The sequence below is a fragment of the Eurosta solidaginis genome, chromosome 1 (assembly GCF_040869045.1).
Source record: "Eurosta solidaginis isolate ZX-2024a chromosome 1, ASM4086904v1, whole genome shotgun sequence".
Lineage (NCBI taxonomy): Eukaryota > Metazoa > Arthropoda > Insecta > Diptera > Tephritidae > Eurosta > Eurosta solidaginis.
The window spans coordinates 141,800,991-141,814,440 of record NC_090319.1 but is presented as its reverse complement, the minus strand read 5'-3'; the positions used below and the strand labels follow the sequence as shown (position 1 = coordinate 141,814,440).

At 38.9% G+C, this 13,450-nt stretch overlaps 1 protein-coding gene across 5 annotated transcripts in view; it reads left to right on the top strand.

The window, feature by feature from the left end:
* Cerk (Ceramide kinase) overlaps positions 1–12,687 on the top strand; it is a 205,791-nt gene extending 193,104 nt beyond the window's left edge. For 4 of the 5 annotated variants that reach the window (XM_067759888.1, XM_067759887.1, XM_067759890.1 and 1 more), the window contains one exon: positions 7,157–7,361. In XM_067759888.1, coding sequence (XP_067615989.1) covers positions 7,157–7,346 — 190 coding nt within the window. In that variant the 3' untranslated portion in view covers positions 7,347–7,361. Of the gene's footprint in view, positions 1–7,156; positions 7,362–11,360 lie in introns of those variants that run through there. The other variant, XM_067759892.1, reaches the window with a different exon arrangement.
* Positions 12,688–13,450: the final 763 nt, after the last annotated feature.

The following is a 13,450-nucleotide window of genomic DNA, read 5'->3' as shown; positions in this document are numbered from 1 at the left end:
TCCTCAATAAATTATCTATCTATCTACGTTCCGGTAACAAGCACCATTGGGGTACTAGCCCGACCATCTCGGGAACTATTGATATGACTACATTACACCTTCTAGGGATTGAATATTAATGACCGCAATACGAAAGTTTGCTAAAATTTACCATTCTCCATGGAATGCTCGATATATAACTTTCCACGTTTTGAATCAGTAATTAAAAGAGCAAAATTTACTAAAATTCTAACTGGCTGTGGGTAATGTCTTGATGTCCTCTCTTAACGCAATGTAATGACAACTGCGATGCAGGGAAAATGACAAAAATATTGAAAATCTACTGATAATAATTAATTAATTCCTCCCCTTCTATGCAGTTCTATGCATACATACATATGTATTTTTCTCTCCAAACGCTAATTAAAAAAATTAATTGGTTTTCACATGAACTTCGAACTCTGTCGTATTTGCATTCTTCAGTTGATTATCAACAAAAGCATGACAAATTATCACTAAAAAATTCATATATGTTGCTATATATTTAATATGGTAGCAAATTTACTTACCCTTTCTGGTGTGATGATTCCTGGACAATCGGGCCTGACTATACGCGATTTTTTTTGCCTTAAGAGAGCGTGCTTAACGCGAACCATATCATGTTATGGCACACCTTTGGTGATGCAAACAATCAAAGACATTTCTGCTTCTAATGCTTCTAGGATAGCAGCAGCATCTCCCGGTGGGCCACATAAATAACAGTTGCATGCCGATCAGTTGCCTTTTTTGCTCCGGCTACCTATTCAATTTAAATTCACATTACATTATCTACTATTGCAATTTTTAATCAATACAAATCAATATAAATTACCGAAGCAAATACTGGCAAACCAAGATGCGTAGTTCCACCCTTTTTAGGGAAATACATCCAACCAGTTTGGTACCGTATTCCAAAGCATGTTGGTTGTAAAGTACCTTGTATCCTTGGCAAATGACACGTGAATCTGCATTTAATTGTAGATTTCCTCTGATTTTGGCATATTCTGAGCTAAATCGCAACCCGACGGAGATGCTATCTATTAGAATAATATAACATTTTTTTTATTATTTAAAAATGCACATACGTATGAATGAAAATCAGAAAGTAAATAATGTTGTTGTTGTTGTAGCGATAAGGACACTCCCGGTTATCGACTTTGTTGGTCCTTTGCCGGATGCAGATCGGGCACGTTCCGGGAACCATTAAAGTACTAGCCCGACCATATCGGGAGCGATTTAGTATGACATGAAACCTTGTAGGCCATCCCGTCGATTCTATTCAACTTAATATGGTAACGATTTAAAAGACGGTGCACCACCTAATTTTTATCAAAAATTATCAAACGTGGAATCAAAAGACGCACCTCGAGCTCCGTTTTTATAATTATTTGATATTTTTAAATTAGGTGGTGCACCGTCTTGTAAAACGTTACCCTTAATATTATTTTGGGCGAAGGCCGCCAACGCAAAAAATGGTCTCTGCAACAAAATTTTTAATTTCCGTCACATGTCTCAACTAAAATTAACTTAATATTATTTTAGGCGAAGGCCGCCAACGCAAAAAGGTGTTCTCTGCAACAAAATTTTTAATTTCCGTCACATGTCACAACTAAAAGCACAAGATATTTTTCGTTGTAAACAATGATATTTTTTCTCCGTTTCAAAGTTTCCCGGAATAATTAATGAACTGTCATTTTTATGACAGCATGAAACGTCTATGTGTTAGTGGAGAGCGGAAAAAGCTTTGAATATGTGGGTGAACTAGTTACCTCCGTCTTGTAGGGAGGTAGAAGCATAAGTGAAAATGCAACCCTCCTGTGAATTTTGTTGTTGCCGATCGTCGATAAACTGTCAATCATTCTGTCAAAAGTGATGGAAGAAGAAACCCAAAACAAAAAGAAAAGAAAACAACTATTATAAGTTGGTTTGCTGATGAAGCTGGAGGAAAAGAACATTTTTAACGTAAAAGAAAGGTAATTTGCTGATTTTTAAATGATATCAACTCTTCTGCCTTCTGGGACCAGGGTAATTTTGGTAATTCTTTACTTTAGCTCACAACTGCTAAAACTCGTCCAAAAATATCCGGAGAGAAGTCAAAAGACGGATCTTGACATCAGTATTAATAATCCGAAAGTGGAAAATGGGTTACACGATTTCTCTCTTTGCAGGTGTTAAGCAACCAGTAACAGATATAAGAGCACTTTGCCGTTCACGAAAAATATTCTTTCACACCGACGCACCACATGCAGTTGGCAAAGCTCTAATTAATGCTAATGCAATGAACATTGATTTAATGTCAATATCTGGCCATAAATTATATGGTCTTGAACCCATACAGAGTGGTGGTGGACAAGAGCCTGGTCTATGCATGCGCTGCATGTGATCTTGCACTCAAAGAAATGGAATATGATAAGAAATGGATAGATTTTCTTTCGAAACTTTTATATGATAGCATCACTTCAAGATTATCAAATGTTGTACGTAATGGTGATCCAGAGCGAATATATAGTGATTGTTTAAATTTATCATTTCCTTATGTTAAAAGCCATCCTTACTGATGGCCTTAAAAAATGTGGTATTGTCTAGTGGCTCAGCTGTACTTCAGCATAACTGGAACCTTTGTACGTACTACGTGCGAGTGGAACTGATGAGGATTTTGCACATAGTTCAATAAGGTATACGAGCTTACCGTACTGAATTATGTAGTTAATTTGAAAGCAATTTATTGTTACATTTTTAAAGGTTTGGTGTAGGTCGTTTTACCACCATTGAAGAGGTTGATTATATTGTCGATAAATGCATCATCATCGATAAATGGTGCAAGAAGGTATTGATTTGAAAAATATACAATAGTCGCAACATTAATTTTGTTTATGATATATAAATAAGGGACCGTTTTGTATTGTATGCATCTTTTAATGTAAGTTCCAAAGTTTAATGTAAAGCATGTAATGTTTCGGGATTTTTTTTCTAGACCTATAGAGGAAAAAAGGCTTTAGCCTGTGCAAGTTGTAATAGCGAGGTTGACACCAAATTGAAATCCTATAATCTTTGGATCTACAACAGCAGGAATAGCTTTATTAAAATTAATAATTTTTGTGTTTTAGTACATATTTATATACCTATTATATCAAAGACTTATTACAAAAAGTTCCATGTATTTTAATGTAACAATAATATGAACATGTATTTAATAAGAACAACATCTCGTCTTAACAAGTCATTGCCTCTGCTACTGCTATTACTACGCTGACGCACCATCCTTTGAGCGTATGTAGACGGCAACAAACGTTGCAACCATGTTGCACCAAATGATTCTTAAAAACATATGCACATGTATAAACACCGTAATTTTTTTCCCCAGCGGGTCAGGGGGTTAGAATATACCCGCGGTAGGTATGCCTGTCGTAAGAGGCGACTAAAATACCAAATAGATTGAAGGGGTTGTGTAGCGCAATATATAGCTTCTCCAACACAATTGTCAACCTCACCTATCCGTGGCGATTCCTGTTTCATTAACAGCCGAGGCTCTGGCGACGGGAGGGCGGTATGTATGGCTTGGAAGGTCGCATGTGGTCATAACAAATCGTTCCCGAGATGGTCGGGCTTGTTACCGGAACGTACCAGATCTGCATCCGGCAAAGGACCATCAACATCGATAACACTCAGGCCTAAGGCCTTCGGGAGTGTCCTTATCGCTACAACAACAACAACGTAGTTGTTTGACCAGATACACATGAAATGTTGTATTATCCACAAAATCGGTTAATTCTAATTGTAGAGCTTTGTGTGCCTGGTAAGCAGTAGTAATTGAATTATCCTTTGCTTCAGTCATTGTTCTGGATTTTTTTACGTAATCTGTTGGAGTTCCACGAAAAATGTTTTTTTTACTTCTTGTAAGGGCACGGAGTGCGATCCTAGATATGGGAAAATTTTTGTTTAAAAACAAATCCTATTACATAAATTAAAGATATTTTATTTGTAAAACGTTTCAAAAAAAAAACACTGCGAAGAATTAAATTTTCTTACCAAATGTATATAAACAAAAAAAAAAAACAAACAAAGTTTGACAGTCTATCACCGCCTCGAATGAAAAAACATGTAAAATGCAACTCTGATGCTTTGACCTGTTAATTCCCTACAAGACAGAGGTAACTAGTTCACCCACACATTCAAAGCTTTTTTCGCTCTCCACTAACACATCGACGTTTCATGCTGTCATCGAAATGACAATTTATTAATTATTCCGGGAAAACATTTTAAAACGAAGAAGAAATATAATTGCGATAATAAAACTTACAAGCTCTCGCTTAACCTGGTGTGTAAAAAGAAAAAATTCAGTGCTACGGGCTTTTAAGTTAAGTTGTGACATGTGTTAGCTGTTTAGGCACTTCTAAATTAACCTGGCGCTTTAACTAGAGGCAACCAAGTCCTACTGCGCCACCAATTTGAATTGGAAGATTCGATTTCCAAAACCAAAAAAAGGTAACTTTTTACAAGACAGTGCATAACCTAAACAAAGGTGGTATCAAAAGACGCGTGTAGAGCTCCGTTTTTAGAATCCCAAAGCGGAAATTAAAAATTTTGTTGCACAGAACACCTTTCTGCGTTGGCGGCCTTCGCCGAAAATAATATTAAGTTGTATAGAATCGACGGGATGGCCTAGAAGGTTTCATCTAGTCATACTAGATCGCTCCCGAGATGATCGGGCTAGTACCTTAATGGTGCTTGTTCCCGGAACGTACCCGATCTGCATCCGGCAAAGGGCCAACAAAGTCGATAACGGGTAGTGTCTTTATCGCTACAACAACAACAACATCATTTACTTTCTGCTTTTCATACGCATGTGCATTTTTAAATAATAAAAAAATGGTATATTATTCTAATAGATAGATATATAATTAATTGAGGATCGCACTGCGACCATTGGTTTATTGTGCCCTCAACTGCTGCACAGCACCTCATCCAAGCCGACTTCTCTGATGAACCCTAGCAGTTCAGCTGGCTTGAGGGATTTGATGTGAGAATGCTCTGGCCATGGTGAGCCCAAAAATTTAGCCCTACGTCTTGAGATTGCGTCACATTCCAAGAGTATATGTTCCGCCGTCTCCGCTGATCGATCACAAAATCGGCATGTGTTGTTCGATAGTATGCCCAGCTTCTGCATGTGGCTGTTCAGTCTGCAATGTCCTGTAAGATTAGCTGTTAAGATCCTCAGGTTATCTTTCGACAGGCCCATTAATGCCCTATATCGAGTTGTGTTGTAGCCCCCCAACAGTAACTTAGATTGCCTCAGGCCTGGCATATTGCGCCAGTGTTCTTCCCTCTTTTCCCTTTCTTCTACTAGTAGATGCCCTCTGATTTCCTGCGGGCCTACTGGCTGGAACGGCTCAGGACCAATAGGTCGTGTCGTTGCTGCCTCCCTTGCCAGGCTGTCCGCTTGCTCATTGCCCTCCACTCCCCTGTGGCCAGGAACCCAGGCCAACAACAGTTTGTTGTGTGCTCCTAGTTGATTTAGCTTTTCAGACGCCGAGATCGCCTTGAAGGCGGCCTGACTGTCACTGAGTATGGCAATTGTCTCACTGGAGTATTCGCGCTGAAGGTTCAGGTCAGCACACTGGCTTATAGTGAATACTTCCGCTTGAAAAATGCTGATTTTATTTCAGACGCCGAGTTCGCCTTGAGGGCGGCCTGACTGTCACTGAGTATGGCAATTGTCTCATTGGAGTATTCGCGCTGAATGTTCAGGTCAGCACACTGGCTTATAGCGAATACTTCCGCTTGAAAAATGCTCGGGTGTGCTCCCAGAGGCGTTGATATCTTGGCTCTGGGTCCATTGACTCCAGATCCAATCCCCTCTGGCGTGTTCGAGCCATCTGTATACCATACTATTCTATTTAGCTGATGAATGTACACAATTCTGCTTTCCTCCCACGTACCCTTGTCTCCCAATTCTACTTTGTACCTTCTCTCATAGACTATCTGCCTGAGGATATCATCCCTCGGGAGTTGAGAGATTGGGATCTTCTCTCTCAATTCCTCCATGTTTCGGGACGATAAGACTTTACCAATGCCCGAGCCCTCCTTAGCAAGATTCAGGAGGGTTCGCTTGGCTGACTGCTCTATTGATATATGCAGCGGGGTCAGATCGAGGATAGCCTCCAGCGCTGCTGTAGGGCATGTGCGCATAGCTCCCGTGATGCATACACATACCAGTCGCTGAAGTTTTGACAGTGCTTGCCTCGTCGTCGCCCGAGTTGTTTTCGATGCCCAAGCTATCGAACCGTATGTTATCATAGGTTTTACTATCATGGTATACATCCATCTTAGCACATGCGGGCTACAGCCCCATGATTTGCCTGCTAAACGTTTGCATATCATGATGGACCTCGTGGCCCTAGCTCTCATGGAGTGGAAGTGCTGTTTCCATAGGAGCTTGGTGTCAAAAATTACCCCCAAGTATTTCAATGCGGTTCCATGTTCTAATTGCCATCTATTGTAATTGCTCTCAGGGCTGGTAGGGCCCTTCTTCTGGTGAAAGTGATGATGGTCGTTTTTTATTCTAATAGATAGCATCTCAGCCGACGTGCGATTCAGCTCAGAATATGCCAAAACAAGAGGAAACCTACAACTAAATGCAGATTCACGTGTCATTTGCCAGGATTTACCGGTAAACAAGGTACTTTCCACAAGCAGAATGCTTTGAAATACGGTACCAAACCGGTTGGATGTATTTCCCCAAATAAGGGTGGAACTTCGCATCTGGGTTGCCAGTATTTGCTTCGGTAACTTATATTGGTTTGTATTGATTAAAAATTGCAATAGTAGATAATGTAATGTGAATTTAAATTCAGCCCTATTCTTCAATCCATCGTATACTCGATTTTCGTAAATTCTACGAAAGTACGTTTACTGAATCCATCGTAAGTTCGAAATTCGTAGAAAGCCTTCACTGAACACACTCGAACTGTGAAATCGTAGAGTTTCGTACAAATTTTCTACGACGCGTATCAGTTTGCGGGAAAAAGTAAAATCATTAAAAATTCAGAATAAAAAGGGATATTAAACAAATAAAACATAAGTATATTATTAAAAGTGATATGTATACTAATTTAATTACAATATATTGTTATAATAGGTCAAAAATTGCCACAACTCGCCAACAATGTTCCTGCTTACTTGACCTATTGCAGCAGCATCCTGAAATGGCGCTAGGCTTTACAAAGTGCCCAACGGAGGAGGTTAACAAATTTTGGGAAAACATTGCAAATAGTATTGCGCCACCAACAAAAGATGCAACTATCTGGAAAAAAGTAATGCTTTTGTAATACGTATGCATATCGGCAACTTAGCTTCACAGATTTGGAAGAAGGCTTAAAAGAATTAAATTAAAATTAAATTACTAAAATAATTATTTTAATTTTTAAGGTTCTTATAATAATGACAATTATTGCAAAAACTATAAAATATGATTACACCCTGAAACCTATATTTTTCGTAGAACTCCCTTTTTACGCTACGTTTCTCTTCGTTGGTCATATCTTAGTATATCAATTGTGGACATAGCCGCGTTTGGAAAATTGGTAAGGCATCTTTCAAAACTTTGGAAAATGTGGTCTGACACATCGGAAAGTCAAAATCTTTTCCAACTTCGTGCTGATAGCTACCTTCCGCAAAAAAAAAAAGTTTTACGGATGCTAAGCGAATTATAGGACTCATTGAACATGACCCACCGAACGGTGTACTTCCTTCATTTATAACACCGAGCACGTAGGTAAACGCAGCCTTGTTTAGGTGGAAAGTTTTTATAAAACATAATTTTTTAAAACCTTTATAAGTTCATTAAAACACGGATCCTTTCACATACATAGCCTCTTGTAATTTCAAGACTCCTCGCAATTTTTAAATCACGCCTTTCTTGCTCATTTTCTTCTAACAAAGCTGCAAATGATATAGAATCCATTTTAAGCACTAAACTTTTTTTTAAATGATATAATGCAATTTTAAATTAAAATTTAAATTGAAATTTTTTATTTACAATCGCTCAGCTGACTTCGAATAACCAAAATTTGACATTATATGTTGGCAGCACTTTTTTCGGTTTCACATGAGTTCAGTGATAGCAAATTCTTCGTATTCGTAGCAGAGGGTTGTATTCGTAGATTTTCTACGATGGATTCAAGAATAGGGCTGATTGAATAGGTAGCCGAAGCAAAAAAGGCAACTGATCCGCATGCAACTGTTATTTATGTGCCGCCACTGGGAGCTGCTGCTGCTATCCTAGAAGCAGAAATTACTTTGATTGTTTGCATCACCGAAGGTGTGCCTTATCATGATATGGTTCACGTTAAGCACGCTCTCTTTAGGCAAAATAAATCGCGACTAGTCAGGCCCGATTCTCCAGGAATCATCGCACCAGATAGGGTAAGTAAATTGCTTAGCATATTAAATATATAAACAACATGTATGGATTTGTTAGTGATAATTTGTCATGCTTTTGTTGATAATCAACTGAAGAATGCAAATACCAAAGAAATCGAAGTTCATATAAATACCAATTGATTTCTTTAACTAGCGTTTGGAGAGCAAAATACATAATTAATTATTATCAGTATATTTACAAGATTTTTGTCATTTTCCTTGCGTCGCCGTTGCCATTACATTGCGTTAAGAGAGGACATCAAGACATTACCCACAGCCAGTTAGAATTTTAGTAAATTTTGCTCTTTTAATTACTGATTCAAAACGTGGAAAGTTATATATCGAGCATTCCATGGAGAATGGTAAATTTTAGCAAACTTTCGTATTGCGGTCATTAATATTCAATCCCTAGAAGGTGTAATGTAGTCATATCAATAGTTCCCGAGATGGTCGGGCTAGTACCCCAATGGTGCTTGTTACCGGAACGTAGATAGATAGATAATTTATTGAGGATTGCACAGTGACTTGCACATCTCCTTCACAGCACCTCATCCTAGCCGACTTCCTTGATGAACCCTAGCAGTGTTATTGGCTTCAGGGATTAAATGTGGGAATGCTCTGACCATGGTGAGCCAATGAACTTAGGCCTAAGTATTGAGATTGCGTCGTATTCTAGAATAATATGGTGCGCCGTCTGCTGATCGACCACAAAATCGGCATGTGCCCTGCGAAAATCGTTGGATCATGTCCCTGCAGAAATCGTTGGATCATGTGGTCCACTGGAGTACTTACCATTATACTCCACTGTAATGCAGCAATAGACCAACTCATGTTTCTACACGAACATATTGTAAGCTGATCATTGCCCGTTTTTAACGATTGTAATCACTACACGATGTTTATTGGACTGTGGGTACTCCATTGACTACTCTGATGTAATGCGTTACCAAGCTGGAGTATATGGTCCAGTCCTAGGACATCGCAATGTTAATTGGACCATATTTTGTGTATGAATTGTGGTTAATTTTGGAGCACTCACTTGGTCCATAGCGAGTACTGCATACATGCATGCATGGAGTACTCGCGATTTTTGCAGGGTGTTATTCGATAGTATGCCCAGTTTCTGCATACGGCTGTTCAGTCTATAATGCCCTGTAAGAATAGCTATTGGGATTCTTAGGTTATCTTTCGAGACGTCTATTAGTGCGATTTGTAACATAACCTCCTAACAGTAACATAGATTATGTCAAACCTGGAGTGTTGTTGTTGTTTTTGTAGCGATAACGTTACTCCTGAGTGCTTTGGGGAATGTTATCGATGTGATGGTCCTTTGCCGGATACAGATCCGGTACGCTCCGGTAACACAGGACCATTAAGGTGCTAGCCCGACCATCTCGGGAATGATTTATATGGCCACATTAAACCTTCAGGCCATCCCTCCCTCTCCACCCCCAAGTTCTCTGACGAGCTTGGGGTCACCAGAGCTTCGTCTGTTTGTGAAACAGGATTCGCCGCCGATAGGTGAGGTTGACAATTGTATTTGCAGAAGCTATATAGTAGCTCTGTCAAGTTGGCAGCTACTTGGGCGAATAATTAAAAAAACCATATGTCATTCGTTTGTCCACCGTTTGTCCATGTTTGTCCAGGAAAATTTTTCGTTTGTCCACCTTTTGTTAAAAAGTTATTTCAAAAAAAAATCGTGTGTGAAGTTGACACCTCCATTTGCGAGTATTTAAAAAAACTAAATGCCATTCGTTTGTCTATCGTTTGTTCACGTTTGTCCAGGAAAAATTTTCGTTTGTCCACACGATTTTTGTTTTTATTTAAATAACTTTTTAACAAAGGGTGGACAAACGAAAACTTCTCCTGGACAAACATGGACAAACGATAGGCAAACGACGGACATACGATTTAGCACAATAAAGCGAACAAAAATTTTGGGGTTTTTTCGAAAAAAAAAAAAAATATTTTTGTTATAACTTTTTAACAAAAGGTGGGCAAACGAAAATTTTTCCTGGACAAACGGCGGACAAACGAATGAGATATGGTTTTTTTAATTATTCGTTCAAGTAGGTGCCAACTTCACAGAGCTCTATATAGTGCGCTGGCAACCCATTGAAAGGGTTGCGCTACACAACCCCTTGAATCAATTTGGTATTTTAGTCGCCTCTTACGACAAGCATACCTACCGCGGGTATACTCTAAGTCCTCTAACCCACTGGATCCATGAGAAGCGTGGGTGCACTTTGGGTGTCCCAAGGCAAGTTCCGTCGTGCCTGGTGTCGTTGAGTGAGCGGCCAGGCAGCAGGGTGCAACAAATGTACCTTTCAGGAGAATACCCTTGCTGAGCCCAGAAAATCGGGGAAAATTAGATATACAGGTCAGATGCATCAAACGATCATATGATCAACTTGAAGACAACCAAGCTTTTATTTTCCTGTCCAGCGCGGAACTGGTGCTCGGCATTGCTGCTAAGGAAGGATAGGCGTAGTCATATCAATTCGCTCCCGGGTTTCTCGGGGAAAGCAGTTTTAGCAGTACTTTGCCCTTTTCAACTTGAACATCCATTCAAGAACTTCGCATAATAGATTAAACAGTCATCTGTATTTATTTGTTTTTATAGCACGTCTAATTTTCTTCGTAACATCAATCAATTGTCCCTTGTTATAATTTTATGTTCTCTATGAATGCAACAGCAAAGTATCTTTGGGTACCCCTGTCATCGGAAAATGCATAGGCATGGTGGAGGTTCATTTGAAGTTACTTTACCAGGTCCTGATTCTAGTTATCTGAAATTTCTCTTGTGCCTTTGGCCTCTCAGAAAAGAGCTAATTGTGGAGCCCTATTTATAGAATACTTTTCGGCTTATATTAAAAACTTTTAATCTATTCTTACTGATATAAGGTTCTTTTTCATTCTAGGTAATTTGATGTTGACGATGTGCGCATAGCAATATCCCAAATATTCTAGCTGTGGCTGTAAGAACATACATTTGCTCATCCAGTACCTACGTTTATACAAGGAGGAACACCACACTACTTTCAAGGGGTGTTATGGAATCGCATTTACAGTGGAAGCAGTAAGGAAGGCGGTCGGCATGATGTGGTGGTGCACATTGGCTAGTCATTGTCGGCTGGGGCGGGTCCTTGCCAACCTTACTGTTCCTGCGCCATGAACAGAAAAAAGTTCCTATCATGCCTATCAAAACTCAACTGTCAAAAAGCGCAGAGACGACTCAAAACGCTTATAATTCAAAATAAAACAACATCCGGCCGAACCGGATGTCACGGACAGACCGTTAACATTCAAAACTTTAAATTCAAATTCAAAAAGAAGAAACTCAAAAAAAAAATCTAACGCAAAAGGAGACAAAGCTAACCAAACCGGAAATGACCGGTTACTAACTCATAAAATTTTAAAATCAAAAAAAAAACTGAAAATAAAATTAAAAAAAAAAGCTGAAAAGGGAAAATAAACAAAAAGGGCCGAATATACATGGGGGCGCCGCGGGTGGTGTTGCGACGCCCGGTGCTTATGTCCCACCCTCAAAAACCATGGCCACCGACGCACCTAAAATTTCGGTGGCCCCTTACCTGTAGACCCTACCTAGTGCCTTCTAAATAAATGTGGACGCCAGCATTCCCATATTATTTACAAGTTTATTCAGATTTCATTATTACTATCGTATATATGCATAAAAGAAATATTTCAAGCTATACCTATATTTATGTCACCCCCTTTTTTTTCTTGACAAGGGTTATAAGCGCTTGGTGTGAGAAAAAAAAATTGTAAATAAATGTGCTTATGAATAGTAGATATATTACATACAAAGTAAAAATTTGGTTAAATGCCCTTTTTCTTTTCATTCACAAACCTATTTTAGGGCTATAAAGTTTGGATACAAATTCCGATAATTGGGGCCCCCTTACAAAATTAATATGTTGTTGTAGTTTATTTTTGAGTTTAACAAAATATCAATTCGGTATAACGCATAGTATAATGACACTAATATATAATATGTACTAAGAAAATTTGTTATAAACGCAATTAAGATTAAACTTGAGGTAAATCATACTCCTCGAAGAAATTGTTTCACATATTCAAGTAAAACATAACTTTTAAATTTATAGGAAAATTAACGGAATCGTTTTACATGTTCAGGTAAAACGTGAACTTTTAAATTCATAGAAAAACAAGTAAGGAAGGTTAAGTTCGGGTGTAACCGAACATTACATACTCAGTTGAGAGCTATGGTGACAACATAAGGGAAAATAACCATGTAGGAAAATGAACCGAGGGAAACCCTGGAATGTGTTTGTATGACATGTGTATCAAATGAAGGGCATTAAAGAGTATTTTATGAGGGAGTGGGCCATAGTTCTATAGGTGGACGCCATTTAGGGATATAGCCATAAAGGTGGATCAGGGTTGACTCTAGAATGCGTTTGTACGATATGGGTATCAAATGAAAGGTATTAATGAGTATTTTAAAAGGGCGTGGACCTAAGTTCTATAGATGGACGCCTTTTCGAGATATCGCCGTAAAGATGGACCAGGGGTGACTCTAGAATGCGTTTGTACGATATGGGTATCAAATGAAAGGTGTTAATGAGCATTTTAAAAGGGAGTAATCCTTAGTTCCATAGGTGGACGCCGTTTCGAGATATCGCCATAAAGGTGGACCAGGGGTGACCCTAGAATTTGTTTGCACAATATGGGCATCAAACGAAAGGTGTTAATGAGTATTTTAAAAGGGAGTGGGCCTTAGTTCTATAGGTGGACGCCGTTTCGAGATATCGCCATAAAGGTGGGCCAGGGGTGACTCTAGAATTCGTTTGTGCAATATGGGTATCAAACGAAAGGAGTTAATGAGTATTTTAAGAGGGAGTGGGCCTTAGTTCTATAGGTGGACGCCTTTTCGAGATATCGCCATAAAGATGGACCAGGTGTGACTCTAGAATGCGTTTGTACGATATGGGTATCAAATGAAAGGTGTTAATGAGTATTTTAA